At 46.4% G+C, this 21,195-nt stretch overlaps 1 protein-coding gene across 1 annotated transcript; it reads right to left on the bottom strand.

The window, feature by feature from the left end:
• Positions 1-1,405: 1,405 nt before the first annotated feature.
• Positions 1,406-20,969, bottom strand: DDOST (dolichyl-diphosphooligosaccharide--protein glycosyltransferase non-catalytic subunit). The gene is made up of 11 exons (XM_081203128.1): positions 20,746-20,969; positions 18,671-18,781; positions 18,079-18,165; positions 16,715-16,818; positions 15,806-15,900; positions 14,402-14,495; positions 12,178-12,326; positions 10,831-10,978; positions 10,616-10,736; positions 2,638-2,744; positions 1,406-1,905 (listed from the first exon to the last, which is right to left on the bottom strand). The coding sequence occupies exons 1-11, from the start codon at positions 20,936-20,938 to the stop codon at positions 1,756-1,758; spliced, it is 1,359 nt and encodes a 452-aa protein (XP_081059254.1). The 5' UTR covers positions 20,939-20,969; the 3' UTR covers positions 1,406-1,755.
• Positions 20,970-21,195: the final 226 nt, after the last annotated feature.

Here is a 21,195-nt window from a genome sequence, read left to right as displayed (position 1 = left end):
CCCACAATTTTAATGGAGGCTGAGTGGAAGGAAGGTAAAGGATCCCTGGACGGTTAATAATAATAATAATAATATTTATACCCTGCCCATCCAGCTGGGTTTCCCCAGCCACTCTGGGCGGCTTCCAACAGAATATTAAAATACAATAACCTATTAAACATTAAAAGCTTCCCTAAACAGGGCTGCCTTCAGATGTCTTCTAAAAGTCTGATAGTTGTTTTTCTCTTTGACATCTGATGGGAGGGCGTTCCACAGGGCGGGTGCCACTACCGAGAAGGCCCTCTGCCTGGTTCCCTGTAACTTGGCTTCTCGCAGGGAGGGAACCACCAGAAGGCCCTTGGTGCTGGACCTCAGTGTCCAGGCAGAACAATGGGGGTGGAGACGCTCCTTCAGGTATACTGGGCCAAGGCCGTTTAGGGCTTTAATGGTCAGCACCATCACTTTGAATTGTGCCCGGAAACGTACTGGGAGCCAGGTTAAGTCCAGTCAAAGGCAACTACGGGGTTGCAGTGCTCATCTCGCTTTCAGGTCAAGGGAGCCAGTGTTTGTCCGCAGACAGCTTTCTGGGTCATGTGGCCAGCAGGACTAAACCGCTTCTGGCGCAACAGGACATTGTGACGGAAGCCAGAGACGTTGTTTACCTTCCCACTGCTGCGGTACCTATTTATCTACTTGCGCTGGTGTGCTTTTGAACTGCTAGGTTGGCAGGAGCTGGGACAGAGCAACGGGAGCTCACCCCATCACGCAGATTTGAACCGCTGACCTTGCAATCAGCAAGCCCAAGAGGCTCTGTGGTTTAGACCACAGCGCCACCCACTCCCTCTCCCAGTACTATCCAGGTGTAACTCAAGGCTTCTTCCCACTGCTGCTGCCGCTGCCACCCTCCTCCCTGAAGCCTTCAGTCTCTGTTGCAAACTGGGCTGCAGAGATCCGGTGCTGGTCAATTTGTCCCAGGCTGGCTGACTGTTGGCGAGGGTGGCCTTTTCTTACTGTTGGGAAGCACAGTTGCTCCAAATGTAGTTAGATTGCATTTGTTCAAAACTCTGCTTTACATTTAAATCAAAATATTACATAAAACACCCAGACTGAAAACAAAACTAAATTGCAGAGTCATGCATTTTCAGGATTCAGAAGCTATTTCTGGTTCTCCCCTCCTCAAAAAAAATGTGTGCCCTATCTCATCACTGAGCAAGTTTCTTTAGGTTATTCAGGTACTCCATGGCAAAGACATTCCAGAAGATGCAACTTGCCCCTCTTAGCTCATATGCATCTTCACATTCTCTGTACACATCCCTCTCATTGCCTGTTGCAGCTAATTGTCGTTGTTCTTATTTATTTCCCACCTTTCCCCCCAAGTTGGGATTCAAGGCCGCTCCCAAATTATTTTCAAGAAAACAACTACCACTGGAAGGTGAGGCTGCTTTATTTCAGAAAACAAAATTCAAGTACAGCAATCTTTTGTTGGGAGACCAGAAACAAGTCACAGTGGCCGTAAGCATGTTTGGGAGACGTCCACAAAGGAACTGACACGTGGATTCTGTAAGAGTTCATTCAGGGGGGCTGCTCACTCTTCCTTCTCTTCCTCCAAGAGGCATCTGCTTCCCCTTGCCCACCCCCAATCCCCACCCACCCGGGCCTGGTCCCTCGATCCTGAGGACTTCCAGTCTCCAAATGTTGTGTGTACTCAGCGCCTGCACTGCTTGGGGCCACCGCCACGGAAGAGGTGGGCTCCCTACTCCTCCTGCTGGGAGACCCTCAGTCTGATTTCTCCTTCTCCTTCATGTGGAGGAACACGATGCTGAACAGGAAGAGGCCCACCATCATGGAGAAGGCGCTGGCATAGTAGGGGTACGCCGAGGGGATGAATCGCTCGTACTGCGTGTGCTGGAGGGGACGCACCGATACCTGGCAAAGGCAGGAGATAGCAGAGCAAGGTGTGAGGAGGCTTCTTAGCAGCCACCCACACTCACGGGTGGGGAGTTCTGTCTCCCACCTTACGGGCAACAAGCAGGCTTCTTGCAAAGCACATACCCAGCAGAGAAAAACGACTGTTGAGTCAAAGATTTAATCACTGTAATTAATAAATATATCCAGCTCCTCTATTAAAAGCACACAGACTGCAGCATAATCATCAAAGGCCTGTGGTGTTAGGAGGGCTGGAGAGTGATTCTGCCCCTCTCAAAGGGCAATTGCAATGAGAAGCCAAAACTGCCCTGAATCATTCTCAGCTCACTGAGTTCCTCCAATGAGAGCCCTGTCCGGGAGCCCTTCATCTCACATTCCCAAAGGGAAAGGGATCAGGATAGCTCTTTGGTGGCCCAGGCACTGTGGGCCAGGGATGGGGAATCTGCAACCATTGGCCATGCCACCTGGGGTTGCCTATTGAACATAAGAACATCTAGCCCAGCATTCTGTTCTTACAAATGGCCGACCAGATGTCGGTGGGAAACCAGCAAGAACAACTCTCCCCTTCTGTGATTTCCAGCAATTATCTTCTAATGGGCTTGTCTTTTTTCCTGTTAGCTAGCTTGAGAGATTGGGGAGCCCAAGATTTACAGGAGGCACCATCCATGGTATCTTTCCACCAGGCTCTTGGGCCAGAAGCTCTTTCCTTGCCCAGGCCAAGGCTCTTCTTACCTGGGTGGAGGAGTACAGGTGGGTGTAGCCCAGCCGGTTGTAATCCACTTTGAACTGGAAGACTCCATAGACGTCGGGCAGCTTGAACTGGACACTGTACTTGCCTCCTAGGAGCCAAACACATTTCGGGGGGGCTCAGGCCAACTTGTGGTCAACATGCAAAGAAAGTGAAGGCGTCCCCCTCCTTCCCCTGTGCATTTCAACAACCTATCCTAACTCCTGTCATTCTGACCTGGAAGCGTAATAGTTTCTGCGGCTCCAGTGGCCAGACTACCCTTTTTTTTTTTTTTTTAAATTTTAAAAAAAGTTTTTATTATAATCCAACATTTAAAAACACATATACCTTATTAACAAAAGCAAAACAGAAAAGAAATTACAAAAATCAGTATACAATCTTTTATATTACATAGCTTCCCACCACCACGACGTGACCTTAATCTCAACACTATATACCGCAGTATCATTTGTTAATCCGGATGCTCTACCTCACGGTTTTTATATTATACCAACTGTTATTTTGACATTTCCTGATGTCTTCTCTATATACGAAAAAAATTTGTTCCACTCGTTAATAAATTTGGTATTTTTCTGTTGCCTAATCTTCTGAGTCATTATTGCCAAATTGATATATTCAGTTAGCTTATTTTGCCAGTCCTTGATTGTTGGAATGTTGGGTTTTTTCCAATTCTGTGCTAGAAGTATCCTAGCGGCAGCTGTCGCATACTGGAATAGAGTTTGGTCGTCTTTGTTGATCTCGTTCCCCACCATTCCCAGAAGGAATGCCTCGGGTATTTTGGGAAAGGTGTACTTTAGGATCTTTTTTAATTCATCATAAACCGCACCCCAGAACCTCTTTACCTCATCGCAGGACCACCACATATGGAGGAAATCTCCCTCTTTCTTTTTGCATTTCCAGCAGGTATTGTCTCCAGTTTTATACATTTTAGCTAATTTTGTTGGGGTGATGTACCAGCGGTACATCATCTTTTCCATATTTTCACGGAGACCAACACAGGCTGAAAATTTCATATCTTTGTTCCATAGTTTTTTCCATTTTTCATAGTCTATGGGGTGTCCTAAATCTATAGCCCACTTAATCATAACCTCTTTAATTTCCTCATCCTTGGTATCCCAATCTAGTAGTTGGTTGTACATTTTAGATAGGAGTTTAGACTTCCCTTCTACTATTTCCAATTGGAATTTAGACTTGTTCTTACACATACCGGCTCTTTTGTGTACGTTCCATAACGAATTAATTTGGTGGAAATGCATCCACCCCGATAGTTTGTCTTTTAGTTCATCATAAGGTCTAATTTCCCATCCTTTCTCAGATCTTATCAAAAGGTCGGCATATGTCCACCTTTTACCTTCCATATTTAGTTTTTTAATTCCTAGAATGTCGACGGGTGACAGCCACAGTGGAGTTTCATTTTCTACCAAATTCTTACATCTATTCCACACCTCTAGCAGTGCCCCTCTTATGATATGGTTAGAAAAACTTTTATGCACACTCCCCTTATCCTGCCACAGGTAAGCATGCCACCCAAACCTAGCATTGAAACCCTCTAAGTCCAACAGGTCAGTGTTGTCCAAGACTATCCATTCCTTGACCCAGCATAGACACGCGGCCTCATAATATAGTTGTAAATTCGGGACCGCAAACCCACCTCTATCTCTTTTATCAGTAAGCAACTTATATTTAATTCTGGCCCTTTTGCCCTGCCAGATGAACCTAGAGAGGGTCCTCTGCCAGTCCTTAAACATAGTCGTGCCCCTGATTACTGGGATGTTTTGAAATAGGAATACCATTTTTGGAAGAATGTTCATCTTAATGGCCGCCATTCTCCCCTCCCACGACAGGTGTAGTCTGCTCCAACTATCAAGGTCTCTTTTACATTCTTTCCAAACTCTGCTATAGTTGTCCTCCACCAAATTTATATTTTTAGTTGAGACCCAAATACCCAAATATTTAACCTTTTTTGATATTTTTATCCCAGATTCCACCTCGATTTTATTCTTTGATTGTTCGTCTAGGTTCTTTACCAGCATTTTTGTTTTTGTTTTATTTAGTCTAAACCCCGATAACTCCCCAAATTCCTCCATTAAACCCATGACTGTATTTATTGTTTCTAACGGTTCTTCTATTGATATTACTAGGTCGTCCGCGTATGCTTTGACTTTATATTCTTTTTTGCCTACCTTGATCCCTCTTATTTCTGATGTTCCTCTAATCTTATTCAATATGACTTCCAGGACCATAATAAATAACAAAGGTGATAATGGGCAACCCTGTCTTGTGCCCTTTGTAATCATGAATGAGTCTGTTAAATTACTGTTGATAATAAGTTTCGCCCTTTGGTTTGAATAGATCGCTCTGATGCCTTCTAGGAATGGCCCTCTTATTCCTACCCTTTCCATACATTTAATGAGAAATTGCCAGGATACATTATCGAAGGCCTTTTCGGCATCTATGAAGATTAAGGCGGCAGGAATATCAATTTTAAGGTCCAGATACTCGATTATATTGACCACATGTCTTACATTATCTTTTGTTTGTCTACCAGGCAGGAATCCGGCTTGGTCTTTATGAATCACTCTATTAAGATATTTCTTTAATCTATATGCCATTATTCCTGCGAAAATCTTGTAATCTATGTTAAGCAGAGAAATTGGTCTATAGTTTTTTATATTAAGTGTATCTGAATCTGCTTTGGGTATTAATGTGATATACGCCTCTCCCCACGAGTCGGGTATTTCCCCTCCTAGGAGGATATTGTTAATTACGTCACGGAGTACCGGAGTTAAATAATCCTCTAAAGTTCTATAATATTTTTGCGAAAGGCCATCTGGGCCGGGAGTCTTCCCGGGTTTCATTTTCTTAATTGCATCCCTGATCTCATCTATTGTTACCGGCTCGTTTAGAACTGTCTTTTCTTCGTCTGATAGCTGCGCCCCTTCGTTCCTCTCCAAATACCTTTCTATTTCAGCTGTATCTTCACCCTCTTTCTTCTTATACAGGGTTTCGTAGTATTGAAGGAACTTTCCCTTGATCTCACTGGGGTCCTCTATTAATTGATCTTCGAATTTAATTTTGTTAATCACCTTTGTTTTTTTTTTCTTCCTCAGTTGCCATGCTAGCAGCTTACCGGTTTTATTTGCTGATTCAAAGTACCTTTGTTTCATCAATTTTATTCCCCACTCTATTTCCTGATTCAGCAGTGATGAGTATTGGGTTTGTAATAATTTACAAATTTGTTTGAGGCTCTCATCACCGGGTTTTATTGTTAGTTTATCCTCTACTTCTTTTAATTGTCTGATTAGTTCTTCCTTCTTAGCCTCTCTCAAGGTTTTCCTATATTTGTTCTGTTGAATCAGAAAGCCTCTAATGACTGCTTTGCTGGCATCCCAAACCACATTAATCTTAGTTCCTATATCCAAGTTATGATCAAAGTATTCCTTCAAGATGTTCTTTGCCCTGCCAGTAATCTCGTCTTGTTCCATTAGGTAATCGTTCATTCTCCATCTGTATGTACCTGATGGGATACTCTTTATTTCCAAAAGGATTGAGCTGTGGTCCGATAATGTTCTGGGCTCTATTATACATCTCCCTGTTCTTAACAAGAGGTCTCTGGAGACCCAGATCTGGTCTATTCTGCCCCAGCTCTGATGTACTCCGGAGAAATGTGTGAACTGTTTTCCTGTTGGGTTTTTGTGTCTCCAAACGTCAATAAGGTCTAAATTTTCTTGAAGGTCCTCAAAGGTTTTGGGGAGTTTCCCCTGTTTCCCTTTCCTTCTCTTTTCACTTCTATCTATTTCGGGTTTAGGGACTCCATTCAGGTCACCTAATAAAATTAATTTATAGTTTTCTAATTCTAGTAATATTTGTTCTAGTTTTTTGAAGAACTCAAATTTTTTTGTATTAGGGGCGTAAACCGACACCACATTAAACCTTTCCCCTTGGTGGGTGATTTGGATCCCTAAAATTCTCCCCTCCTCATCTTTACATATTATTTTGGGTTCCAGCTTCTCTTTAGCATAAATGACCAACCCTCTCTTTTTATTCACCTCCGAGTTTATAAACTCCATTCCCAGCTTTTTATTAATCAATATATGTTTATGTTTTTTGGCCACATGAGTTTCTTGGCAGCAGATCACGTCACATTTTTTATTTTTCAAAACTTTCTCTACTTTATTTCTTTTTGATTTCTTGTTTAGACCATTAACATTCCAAGTTAGAAAGGTTAAAGACATAGATTGGGTAGAGCGTTACGTTTATAACTAATTTCAATTCCTAGTTTCTTCCTCTTCCTCTGTTTCCTCCTCTTCCGCTACGTCTTCCCCCTCTTCCTCCTTTCCCTCACCCTCCCCCTCCCCTCTTCTCAACCTCACCCTCCCCCCTCCCTCCCCCCCTCCGGTATCCCCTCTATCTGTTAATCCATCCTCCTTTCTACTAAGCTCCTTCTCATATCTTCTCAGGAACTTTTCTACTTCCAAGGAACTAGTCAGTTTAAATCTCTTATCTTTAAAAAAGAACGCAATTCCCTCAGGGAATTCCCATCTAAATTGGATATTGTTCCTTCTTAAGACACCTAGTATATGTCTATATCCTTCCCTCTTGCGTAATAATCTGACCGGTATCTCTTTCAGGACAATTATTGGTCTACCGCCTATAACTAGTTTTTTATGATAACTTGTTTTAAGTATCAAATTTCTCATTCCCATTGAGTTGAACATTACTAAGCAATCCCCGATGGGTTTCTTAGGTTTGTTCTGGTATGTTCTCATTTTAATTCTAAAGGCGTTTTCGATCGTATATGCGACCTCTTCTTCTTTTATTTCTAACCAGTTCGCTAATTCCAAAGTTATTTTTTCTTTGATGTTCTCTCTCGTTTCTTCTTCTATACCTCTAAATTTTAAGTGCATTTGTCTTTGCCGCATTTCATTCATCGCTATACTGTCCCAGATCTGTTCCTGTGATTTATTAAGCTCTCGCATCTCCTCCTTCATTTTCTCTGTCTCCCTCTTCTGTTCTCTCACATCTTTTTGGATTCTTTTGTTAGTTTCCTCAAATGTTTTCGCTTTGACTGTTAACTCTTGAACTTTCTTCCCGAGCTCTCCTATAGCTCCCTCTATTCTTTTGTCTATCCTCTCTTGCATTTCCTCTAGTTTATTTTCAATATGATTTTCGTTCTGCTTAAGTTCCTCCTTAATTTTTAACCACAAAAAATCCAAGTCTTTGATTTCTTCTTGCCTAGAGACCTTCCTTTCACCAGGAGTCCCCCCTCCCCTTTTTCCATTCCTCCCCTGCATTTTAATCCTAATTATTCGTTAACCTCTTCAGGGGTAGTTCTCTCCCATTAAGGGCTCACACTCTCCTTTATCCACACCAAACAGCTTACCCCAATAATCCATATAATTACACCCAAAAAAAGGGGTACAGTCGAAGGCGAAGAAAACTACTACGGTTGGCCGCTTCTATGCCAACCACTGTCCTGTAGAGAGGATTCAAATTATATTTGTATTACAGCCTGTATCGTCTTCTTTTCAAGGTTGCAGGAAAGTCGTTACCACATTATTCTACTCGTGTTTCGCAATTGGAGACTTAACAGGGCGTCAGATTACACGTATTCCCAAAAACTGAGAGGATACTCAAAGGTGGACAGGGGGGGCAGGGGGTAGGAGGGAAGGGCTACACAAAATGGCTCTATATGGTTTACAAATTAGGTAAGGGGGACAGGCAGAGGGACAGGAGGACACCTGTAATTATGAAGTAGTCAGAACTACCACAAATTTAGCTGGGGAGGAGAGGGACGGGGGGGGGAGTGAGGATAGCTGGGTGGGGAAGTGTACAAAGATATCCCGGTAGCCAAAAATTACTATCAATTTAAGTCACTAAGTCACTAAGAGATAGTGTGCGTAAGTATATCTGATGCGTATATATAATTATCAGTCTTTGCCGTTAGTCCCACCGTTCACATAGGAGTCTTACGCCAGTTCAGAAGATCTCATGTGTCCTCGGCAGGGAAGGGAAGAGTCCTTAGTCAAGTCTATACCAACTCTCAACAGTGGCTATCCTCAGGGGGCAGTGACCATACCTTTAGCCTCTTCCTCTCCTCTCTCTATGCTCCTCCAGTCCTCCAGTCCACTTATGAGTCTTTACAGTAAAACTTCCCTCCTGTGTGAGCTTTTTAAATTGCCCCTGAAGACTCACCGAAGGGACTTAGCCAAAACTCAAATGAAAATCCAGATGCAAATCCAATACAGGACCGCAACAAAGTTCAAACCGGCATGCATTTAACTCAGGCAAACAGTCTTTAAACTTTCTATAGCTGGAGGCTCAAATCGTTCTGTAAGTAAAGGCTCGATTAGCTCATTTAGTCTTGTAAAAAGAGAAACCAGGAAAGACCTCCTCCTCCTTCTGGGCATACACAGTTCGGCCGTTATGCTCTACTCCGCTTTCTTGCTAGCCGTGATTCTTAAATCTGCGCCATTTTCGTTCTCCGTCGGGTGGGACCATACACTAAAAACAAATACTACCCGGACTCACCCATCTAAAGTCACTATCTTCGGCACTACCCCAAGCCCAGTCATGATGGGGAATCCGTTTTTAAGCCTTGGTAGTCCGTCGCCTTATTCGGTGGAAGCTTGAGGCATCGTATCTCGGAGGCGGCGTTCTCCCGATTGTGCGCCTGCGGCTCCGCCCTGTCTCTCCCCTCCGCACAGAGAGGGACCACGGAGATGGAAACGCCGCTCCTGCGCTGCCGGGAAACCTTCCCCCAGGGGTACCCCCCCTGGGCTTTCGCTTTTTTAGGGGGCGCAGTGCCCTTGCGACACCCCTATTCACCGAGATACTCGGAAAACCCTTGGCGTGGCTTTCCGCGCTTCCCTCGCTGTCCGCGACCGGAACCGGAAGTCTATACCGGCCAGACTACCCTTAATCCAGTAGAATTTGTGCCCATTATACAGTTGGGAACTGGAGGTCGCCTCCCAAGTAGGAAATTCAAGCTCTGCTCAGAGCACACCTGCTGAAATTCATGGACCTAAGTGGGTCACACCTCGAGTAGGACTAGCACTGGCTGCAACTCTCAGCCCCAGCGCAAATTCTCTGCACATATCCCTCTCACTGGCTGTTGCAGCTAGTTGCTGTTATTTTTATTCTATTTCTTTATATCCCACCTTTCTCCCAAGTTGGGATTCAAGGCAGCTTACAATGTTATGAAATGCAAAATAAGAAAAGCAAACTAGCTATAAGACAGTAATTCAAACACAGTCATACCTCGAGTTACAGACGCTTCAGGTTGCGTTTTTTCGGGTTGTGGACCGCCGAAACCCAGAAGCACTGGAACAGGTTACTTCCGGGTTTCGGCGGTTGCACATGCACAGAAGCACTAAATTGCGCTTTGCGCATATGCGCCGAATCGCAACCTGTCCGTGCACAGATGCACCGCTGCAGGTTGCGGACGCATGCTGACAGAAGAGTAGGAGGGAGCCAGTCTAACCTCTCTTGGAGGGGGGCGAAATTCCACAATCAGGGAGCAGCCACTGAAAAGGCTCTCCCTCTTTTTCTTTCTCTCTCTTCTGTCACCACCAGCTGTGCTTCACGTGTTTTTGGGACTGAGTTAAGGTGCCCAACCTGTGGATCTTAGCAGCTGGGTAGGTTCAGACAGTATAGGTGGCAGGTCTCTCGATGTGTATCAGAATTTCTCAGCGCCATCCAACATCACTATGACAACATCACGTGAAGGTGTTAGGATACTGCAAGCCTGGGTCATAACTGACTGCAAACCTGCATGCAAGCTACTCAACTCAGGCCAGAAATGAATCTTTTCTAGAAAGTAACAGAGGTGGTTTCACCTCTCCCCCACTCCTAGGTCACAGTGGAGGGGGCACGAAGGAATACAGGCAAATGGGGACAGCAGAAATTCTGAAATTTTCAAGGGGCTGATAATGCACGGCTGAGAAAACGGAACCAGCTTACCATTCCTCTTGAGGAAAGTTCTCACAAACGGGTCGATGCGGACAAATTCGAGCTGGATATCATCGCCATCAAAGGGGATCCACTTCCCCTCAGAGAGCTTCTCAATTACGATACTGTATTCCTGAGATAGAGGGGGGAGCGAGTGTCATCGGCATGTGCAGACTGTGAAGGGAACTCTTAAGCTCCGGCTGCAAAGGATGGTTTTAAAATCTCACCACCAGGTCTGTGACGGTGTAGGCACTAGGGGGCGCGATCTCCCCCACCCGGTGGTGGGACACCTCTCCCACACGAAGGACGCCTTCCTCCTTGAACACCCAGCGCGACAAAGCCATGGCCAGCTCGTAGTTCCCCGTCTGGGAGTACCTGAGTGAGTTGCATAGAAGAGGAAGCCAAGGAATGAGAGTTAACATTTGCTCAAGGGATGTTGCATATCCACAGAAATTCAACTCCAGCACAGGAAGATTAATCAGCGTTATTTGCACGGCAGATCTAGTACGGTCTGCATCAACCTTCACCAACCTAGAGACATCCAGGTCTTTTGGACTACAAACCTAGCTGGGGTGGTGGGTGTCAGTTGGCATTTCTTAGCACAGTACAGAAAATATTGATCTGATGCGTAGAGATCTTTCCTATTCTAATTAATTCAAGAGGGTTCTGGAAGCTTCTCTGTGCGAAAGAAGCAAGCAGGAGGTTACTGATGTTTGGGTTATTCCTTCAGCTGGTTTAAACTGGTTCTGTTCTCTCTTTCTGTCAAGGTCATGCTGCCTATAAAAGTAGGGTCAGAAGGAGTCTGAGTTTCACCCTCTCTCTTTTTGCTCTGGTGTGGTGTTCCGTATATAGTGTTACAGTTTAGTCTTATTATAAGCTATTGTAAGGTTTAAGTTAAGTCTGCTGCAACTGGATTTCTTATGGACAGTGCCAATCCTGAATGTATTGGATTTGTGACCATTATGCACATTTGCCTTCAGTAGCAGTAAAGCTCTGCTGGATGAAATGCCTCTGGTCTATTTTTGGGAATCCTGCAATGTATTTAACACCTGATGGCTTTTAGCCACCTCACAAAATACCTTTCTTATTCCAGCAGCTGTTTAATCTTTTGGTTGCCGGTGCTTTTATGCTTTCATGCTGTACGGACTTTATCCTCTACTCTGGATTAACTGGTAGGAAACTGTTAGCTATTTCCAATAGCGTTCCAATGGTTACTTGAGGGCTCGTTCTCATGTACCGATATAACCGCCCTCAGTGTCTCTTTTGAGGATGTAAATTTCCTAACATGGGAGACCAGGGTTCAAATCCCCCCACTTGACCACGAAGCTCACCGGGTGACCTGGGGCCAAAAATTGCCTCTCAGCCTAACCTACCTCCCAGGGATGTTGTGAGGATTAAATGAGGAGGGGGAGAACTATGTAGACCACTTTAAGCAACCTGGAGCGGTAAGATAAGTAATAAATAAGACAGAATCGTCTCTGTCAAAGGAGCCTCCATGGGCTCTGTCCCTGCTCATGCACACAGAAGGTGGGCATTGTTTGAAATACAAGAATGGAGTAGAAACCCGACTGTACCTTTGGGAGCCAGGGGTAGCTTTCTGCACAGCAGAGTTGAAGAACGCATCGCTGAAGAAATCCAGGGAACCGCTGAAAACAACACGGGCGTTATTCCGGGCCTGGAGACCTGCAATCAGGAGCGTGTTCTTCCCAACAGCATGAGGATACTAAGGGATAAAAATGACTGGTCAGTGCAGGTGAACCATTTTTCTGAGAGGATGCCAATTGCCACCAGTGGCAGACTTTGGGGTCTCAAATTTCAGGTGTCCTGTGCTCCGTCCTACAGCATTGTTTTGGCGCCCCCTGCAGTCCCGAACCAAAAGGAAAGCAATTGGAGCCTGGCACCAAGGTACCGTATTTTTCGCTCTATTGGACGCACCGGACCACAGGACGCACCTAGTTTTTAGAGGGGGAAATCAAGGAAAAAAATATTATCCCCCCCAGCCCCAAAGAGCAACGGACAGGCTGCATGCAGCCTGTCCACTTCTCCCAGAGCTTCTTGGGGCTGCGGGGGAAGCCCGGGTTCCCCCCCCCCAGCCCCAAAGAGCAAAGAAGCCAAGACAGTGTGCGGGATCCATAGCCGCACAACCTCTCCGGGGCTGGACTAGATGACTCCTGGGGTTCCCTTCCAACCCTGCAATTCTATGACCTCGGAAGGTGTTTGGGGTCTCCACCACTGGAGGCTTTTAAGCAGCGGTTGGGGGACCATCTGCCTGGCGTTCTTTAGCTGTGATTCCTACATTGTGAGGGGGCTGGGCTAGATGACCCTTGGGTGGCCCTCCCAACTCTATACAGTCCTACAGTTCTGCGGCAGGAGATCCACAGCCACTTCACACAATGCCTATTCCCAATTTTCATCTGAGAGACATGTGTCTCTCAGTACCCCCTCCTACCTGCCACACTTCCCCCACCCCACTTAAGCTGAGGGAATTCCTGCCCAGAGAAACTCCCAGCAATCAAGGAGGAGGAATCCGCTGCAGCCGTGAGCAGTGGAGGATCCATGGTCCCCTTCCTTCTCTCCTCCGTAGTTGCTTTGAAGGAGGAAAGTGGGAGAGGAGCTGCTTACACGAGTGTAAGCTGCTCCCCTCCCACATTGCCGCTTCAAAGCAATCACGGAGGAGGGAATCCGCTGAAGCCTCCAGCAGCGGAGGATCCATGGTCCCCTTCCTTCCCTCCTCCGCAGTTGCTTTGAAGGAGGAAAGTGGGAGAGGAGCTGCTTACACGAGTGTAAGCTGCTCCCCTCCCACTTTGCTGCTTCAAAGGGAGCCCGGGAGGAGGGAATCTGCTGCAGCCTCGAGCAGCGAAGAGGATCCATGGGTCCCCTCTTTCCCTCCTCTGTGGTTGCTTTGAAGCAGGAAAGTGGGAGAGGAGCTGCTTACACGAGTGTAAACTGCCCCCCTCCCACTTTCCTGCTTCAAAGCAATTACGGAGGAGGAATCCGCTGCAGCCTCCAGCAGCGGAGGATCCATGGTCCCCTTCCTTCCCTCCTCCGTAGTTGCTTTGAAGGAGGAAAGTGGGAGAGGAGCTGCTTACACGAGTGTAAGCTGCTCCCCTCCCACTTTGCTGCTTCAAAGGGAGCCCGGGAGGAGGGAATCTGCTGCAGCCTCGAGCAGCGAAGAGGATCCATGGGTCCCCTCTTTCCCTCCTCCGTGGTTTCTTTGAAGCAGGAAAGTGGGAGAGGAGCTGCTTACACGAGTGTAAACTGCCCCCCTCCCACTTTCCTGCTTCAAAGCAATTACGGAGGAGGAATCCGCTGCAGCCTCGAACAGTGGAGGATCCATGGTCCACTTCCTTCCCTCCTCCGTAGTTGCTTTGAAGGAGGAAAGTGGGAGAGGAGCTGCTTACACGAGTGTAAGCTGCTCCTCTCCCACATTGCCGCTTCAAAGGGAGCCCGGGAGGAGGGAATCTGCTGCAGCTTCCCCCACCTCCCGCAGAAGCCGCGCACTCTTTAAAGGGGCTGTGCGGCTTCTCCTGGCTTTTCTGGGAGGTGGGGGGAAGCAGCCAGTCAGTCCCTTCTCCCTCCTAGAGAAAAGCCCGCAAGAGCGCACGAAGCTTGTGTGCGGCTCTTGAGGGCTTTTCCCGCCTGCCTCCCCCCTGCATTCGCTCCATAGGACGCACACAAATTTTCCCTTGCTTTTTAGGAGGGAAAAAGTGCGTCCTATGGTGCGAAAAATACGGTACTTTTTGCCAGCAGGTTTTGTTTAAAAAAGGCAAGCCCCCCCCCCCCTCTTTCATATCATACCTGTGTGATGGGTTTGTCTGGAAAGAAGGAGTAAGAGGTTGAGGAGCCAGTCAGGATATCTAGAACCAAAGGGTTGTCAGGATCAGCCACCATCCTGCAGGGGGGAAAAAACTAGTTGTGAGAAGATGTCCGACAGCAGGGGAGAAGTTTCCTTCAAGACTCAGTTCAAAACGCCCATGCGACCTTGCTGAATCTGGGATGCTAGGGATGGAGGGACTCTTGGCCCAGCAGGAAAATGAGCCTTTGGATTTGACAAATGAACTTGGAAAAAACCAGATTTGGAAAGACAAAGTTTGGATTGACTTGGAAATGGGGGGTTGGACTGACCCCCCTATGCAGGGATGTTTGGACTTTCCGAGTCTGGCAATGGGCCGTCAGAGGTTTGGAGCTGTTGGGACTTCCAATTTTGGAGGGAATTTGAAACATGTCTTAAAATACCACATGGAGCTTAGTCTGGACTATGGGAAAGGGGCTGATTTGTTGAAAAGGGTCAAAAACACTACCAAGCTGGAGTTCCCACGAGTGAAAGGAAAATATGAAGAAGAACTGTGGAAGGGACATGGAAGAGATTTGAAGGCCTCAGATATAAGATCACCAGGTTAATGTGCCAGACTAATGGGATAAAAAGGACTGACAATCCCGGGGCCGGGGGGAGGGGATGCTGGAAGAAGATTGGATTGTCTTTATTCTCTTTTTTATCATTAGAAATGTTTTATGAACGTTGGAAAAATGTTGAAATGAAATTACTTGGCTCTTGTAAAAATGTTTAAAGAATTAGGTAAAAAGGTAATGGTTATGAGAAGCTGGTAAAAATAAGATTTAAGTTTTAAGGTTTTTTATAAGATAAGATGAAAATAGAGCAAGGTCATGTAATGACAGAATATTATGAATTATGGAAAGGATTTGCTGTGACAATTATCAATCAAGATACAAGAGATGGGAGGAGGAGGAGGTCATGGAAAGAAGGTTATGAAAGTGGAGAATTTGAAAATGATGGTTTTATTTTTTATTTTTTCTGTTGTTCTTTCTTCTTTGTAATTTTGTCTTTTTTTTCTTTCTTGTAATTTTAAAAATTCTTTTTTCAATAAATATCATTATAAAAAAAACAAAAAAACCCCGCCCATGCGACCCCTCCAGGTGGGAGTCCCCAAATATTAATAATGTATTTCTGGAAAGCACTTGGTGCAAGACCCAACACTATCTTGAAAGGAGGATCTTCTCTTTATGATTAGGATTTAAAATTCAGTAAAGATGAAGAGAAACCATGGTAGTTACCAAATTTTCTTGTTGTCTAGGTGAAGACATAGTCTCTTCACTCTTTAGTACACTCTTTCCTAAACTGGCCAAGAGCACCAGCTCCTATAGCTGTGGCCAAACACAACCCTCGTGTTACGGGAGACTCACCCAACTCCCCGAAAGAGGATGGGGTTCAGAGGCTTCTTCCCCACAATAGTCGGAGCCTTCAGGAGGTTCTCAGAATCTGCCACGATGAGGGTGTGCTGCAAAGAGACCGCAGTTAAAACCTTTTGGGGACTGCCAACTCTACAGGCAGGTTCAGCCAATGCTTCATCAAATGAAAATGTGGCTAACACTTTGCCTTAGAAGAAGCCATAATTCTCTGCCCACCAGCCCCAACTCCGCCTTTCTGCCCTCTCCAACTTTCTCTGCAAACACAGAAGGCTGCATTTGGATGGTTACAGCTCAGCATCACCAACCAACATATGCAAAAGCATTTGCATTACAAGGGCAACCCCGTCACGCACAGCACAATTCAACCAAGTAGTCTCCATATAGCTGCATTTCATCTGAGTCGGACATTTACAGTTACTAGCCAGAATATTTTACCATAGTTTGAACTATATTTTGGATACTGGCTTGTTCTGACGCGGGTAGCCGGAGTTTCCAGGTTCCCCATAAAACAGGAAAAAATGGTTAACCGCAGTTCTCCTCATTTCACTGCAAATGGAGGAAAGAGAAGAGGCTGCAAAAGTTGAGAATGTAGCCAGTGGCTGCTGGCATTCTATTTCCATGTTGGGGCCGAAAGCAGATTCTTTTGATCAATTAACTGTTAAATTGGCATATGTTCTTTGTTTTTCAAATATACATGTAGATGCTGACGCAAGCACCATCTTGGAAGCAGCTTTCCCCCCTCCATGGCAGTGAAGAGGCTGTGGCCTTTTCTAAGATGCTGGCTGCCAGCTGCACCCTTCGTAAGAGCTTAATGGTTAACGCAGGCAACTGTTTCAAAACAACTACATATTTACTGCCTAGAGGAAAGCCAGTCTACCCAACACTTTGCATCCTGCTGCTTACCTGACCCAGATCAGAGACATCGTAGTTGTGATGGTCAATGACAGCTGTCTTCTCCTCATCAAATTCTATGCCACATTCACTTCCCAGCTCTCGAAGGGGATCGCCTAAGAATTGTCAACATTGTACTTGTTTAGAAAAAGGGGAGCTGCTTATAATTAAAGCCACAAGTAGCCTGGCATCTACTTAGATGATACGCACACAAATCAGTCTCTAAGTACGAAGAAATATTATATGCATAGAAAAAGAGGGTGGAAGTGCTCAGAGCTCTATTTTATGACACCACAAATGTTTATTTAACTCTGTTCAAGACAGCAGCTTCCAAACAGATGCAAAAGAAGTGGGGGGAAGCATGCCACCTTCAAAGATGACAGCAGACAGAAACAGACCCTTTTGCTTTCCTTTGAGATAATGGCTATATAGAGAGAAAAGGTGCTAATGGAAGAGCCGCAAGGAAGTTGCGGCACCCTGGGTTTGTTGTTTCTTAAATCTATACTCATTCATCACTCAGGTAGAAGTAGTAAGTCAACTCCTGCCAACCTGGTGCCCTCCCATTGCAACTCCCATCAGCTCCAGTCAGCACAGCTGCCAATACCAGTCCAAAGCACCTAGAGGGTATTGGGTTGGCAAAGTTTGGCTTAGGAGGTACAGTGGTGCCTCGCAAGACGAAAAGAATCTGTTCTGTGATTCTCTTCGTCTAGCGGTTTTTTCGTCTTGCGAAGCAAGCCCATTGAAGGATTAGCGGATTAGGGCTATTAGAGGCTTTTAGCGGCTTATCTGCTGATCGAATCAGCTGATAAGCGTCTTAGCGCTATTAGCGGCTTATCTGCTGATCCGATCAGCTGATAAGCGGCTTAGCGCGATTAGCGGCTTTTAGCGGCTTATCTGCTGATCGGATCAGCTGATAAGCGGCTTAGTGGCTTAGAAAAAGGGGGGGAGGAAAAAAACCCAGCAGGAATACATTGTCGTCTTGCGAAGCAAGCCCATAGGAAATTCATTTTGCGAAGCACCTCCAAAACGGAAAACTCTTTCATCTAGCGAGTTTTCCATCTTGCGAGGCATTTGTCTTGCGGGGCACCACTGTAAATTATCCAGCTAAATAGCAAAAGGTTCAACACATTTACAGTAAGCATTCACACTTTAAGGTGGTTAGAAAGAGTGCATTGTCCTGTATTTCCTATTTAATTTACAGTGGTACCCAGAATTCCAGGACTGCTATAGCCAAATGAATTCTAGGCACAGGCGGCTCAACCGAACTACAAAACAAAATGGCTGATCAACAAGAAGTTCCCCATTCATGGTGGGAATAGGGAGAAGCTCTCTTCCAAGTCAAAGGCTCTCCGTTGGATAAAGTTCATTTTACTGACCAATATCTGAACTGGCGGCCACAAGGACGCTCCCCCCTCCATCGATGAAAGCAGCAATGGTCTCCACGTTGATGTTGCCTCCAAAATCTGAAACGAAGGGCCAATGATGTTTAAACATGTCAAAGCAAAAGCTAGATTTGCAAGGAGGGATAATATCTGCCGTGCACACAGAGGTAGGTGAAGCAGCTGGACTTCAGGGCTACACACCACACAAATGACTGATTTCCAGCAGCCAAACCCCCACCCTCAAAACTCATTTTAAAAAACGTAAATGTTTTTCTAGCAAAAAGCAACACGCAGTTGTATTTATCCGTCATGCCTATTGTAAGGGTGACATAAAGAAATGCCTTCCAATCCAACCAAAAACCCCTCAAATGAAGACCACTTCCTACTCAACAGGTGAAAGATAAGCTGTTTAAGGAACAGGTGCAGAAAGCAAAACAGAATAATGACACACAAGTATTATTTATACAATAAGCACTGAACAGTTCAAGGAAATAAAGCTTGAACAAACTTTGTGGTCTTCACTTCTGAATAAACACAGCATAGGGTTGCACTCAAACTTCTTTACATTGCTTCATTTCTGTCTTACCTTCTACAGATGGAGAGAAGATAATCAGGTTGTCATACAGGAACTCTCCATATTTAATGAGAGACAACCCAGGGTCATCTGCAGTCCTGAAGGTGAGATCAAAGCCCCTATCTAGATTTAGAAGTGCGGGAGAAAATAAGTGAATTGTAATATTCCCAAGCACAGAGAGAAATCCAGGAACCACTAGACATTGCTAGGTCCACTAGACATTGCTAGAAGACTGATGGGCAAATCAGGGAGTTCCAAATTCCCATTTTCCCTCTGCTGGGTAATATTAGCTGGCCTGAAACAACCCCCACGGTGCCTCTTTTATTCCCCTTGTTTGCAATACCTGCCCCACATAATTATTCACGCCAATTGTTCATTTATCCTAAAAGCATTTATAAACCACAAAACATAAAATTTCTTGAGCTGCCTAAAATGAGCTTGAGGGTTATGATATTAAATAACAAAGTTATTACTTGGAACAGCCTGGGAATAAGAACAAATCGTGTCCTACTCACGCTTCAACCAACCAACACTGCCTTCCACTCCTAACCCTCTAAAGCAGGCTTAGGCAAACTCCAGCCCTCCAAATGTTTGGGACTACAATTCCCATCATCCCTAGCTAACAAGACCAGCTGTCAGGGATGATGGGAATTGTAGTCCCAAACACCTGGAGGGCAGGAGTTTGCCTATGCCTGCTCTAAAGCTGAGGTGAAGAGTCAGATGTAGCCCACCATGCTTTCCTCAAGGCCACATCCCACACTAACTCTGCACCCTCCTTTGAATGTTTTCTATTCGTTTCTTTTTTACATTTATAACTCACCAAGGAGCTCAGATTGGAATATGCGGCTCTAACCATCCTCCTTTCATCCCCTCAGCTGCCCTGCAAGGTAGGTTCGGCTAAGAGTGACCAACTGGACCGACGTCAGCCAGTGAGTTTCATGGCTGAGAGGCAGTGGGGATTTGAGTGCTGGTTCTGGTCTAACACTCTTAACCACTGTGCCACACTGGAACATGTGCTGGGACTCTGATAACAGTTCCCACTCCCCTGAATGGAGGGTAGAGAGGTGCGTGTGTGAGAATCTGTGCATATACATACAGCCTAGTGGTGTAATGATTCAGAGTGCAGGACAAGCACCTTCGGAGAGGCGACGCTCTGAATCCGCGGCTCAGCCATGAAACTCACTTGCAGGTGGGCAGTCACAGTCTCTCGGCCTGACCTACCTCACAGGGTTGTTGTGGGGATGAAATGAGGAACAAGAGAACCATGTGCGCCATCCTTGATAAATGTAATAAATATTTAATGTAAGTTACAGGAAACCAGGCAGAGCGCCTTCTCGGTAGTGGCACCTGCCCTGTGGAACGCCCTCCCATCAGATGTCAAAGAAAAAAATAACTACCAAACTTTTAGAAGACATCTGAAGGCAGCCCTGTTTAGGGAAGCTTCTAATGTTTAATAGGTTATTGCATTTTAGTGTTCTGTTGGAAGCTGCCCAGAGTGGCTGGGGAAACCCAGCCAGATGGGCGGGGTATAAATAATAAAATTATTATTACTACTAGCAGTAGTAGTAGTAGTAAAAGGTAAAGGGACCCCTGACCATTAGGTCCGGTCGTGGCCGACTCTGGGGTTGCGGCGCTCATCTCGCTTTATTGGCCGAGGGAGCCGATGTACAGCTTCCGGGTCATGTGGCCAGCATGACTAAGCTGCTTCTGCCGAACCAGAGCAGCGCATGGAAACGCCGTTTACCTTCCCGCCGGAGCGGTACCTATTTATCTACTTACACTGGTGTGCTTTCGAATTGCTAGTTTGGCAGGAGCAGGGACCGAGCAACGGGAGCTCACCCCGTCGCGGGGATTCGAACCGACGACCTTGTGATGGGCAATCCCAAGAGGCTCTGTGGTTTAACCCACAGCGCTAGTCACCGTCCAAAGGTAGGAATTCCACGTGTTGACACACACACACAAACACACACCCCGCTGGCACGTCCCTTCTGGGAGGTTGCCTTGAAGGGAATGCTGCCCTGGCGCTGGAAAAGGCTCCCACCCCCACCCCCGTCTGCTCTAAAGCGCTCCCCGCTCCTGGGCCAGACCTGCCAGGCTGCGCATGAAGAGCGAGTGCGTGTCCTTCAGGTTCATGTTCTCCAGCAGCACCAGCGTGCGGGTCCCGCCTCCCCCGGCCGCCGCTTCCCGCGCCAGGCATAGGAGCACCAGCGCCGCCGCTAGAGAAGCTGCCATCGACCTCCGCCGGCGCAGCCCGGGAGCTCCACGCACTGCCGCCGCCATCTTGCCTTCTCCCACTCTCCGAGCGACGCGGAAGCGAACTCCGCCGCAGCCGCCAATCAGCGGACGCCGCCCTCTCAGGGAAGGCGGGCGCCCAAGCGTCTATCAGCCAACCAACAGCAGGCGACGGGGCAACGTGGTGCGCGCGGGAACGAGTGCCCGCCCTGCCTTCCGCTTTCAGCCAATCGGAGACAGACAACTCTCGACACTGCCGAGCCTTCCTGCCGTTGCTCCCCGCGGCCGGATCTGCCAGTCCGAGC

This window comes from Podarcis bocagei (genome assembly GCF_964188305.1).
Source record: "Podarcis bocagei genome assembly, chromosome: 7".
In the NCBI taxonomy this organism is placed as follows: Eukaryota; Metazoa; Chordata; class Lepidosauria; order Squamata; family Lacertidae; genus Podarcis; species Podarcis bocagei.
Note: the sequence above shows the minus strand (reverse complement) of the source record. Positions and strands in the feature narration are given on the sequence as shown.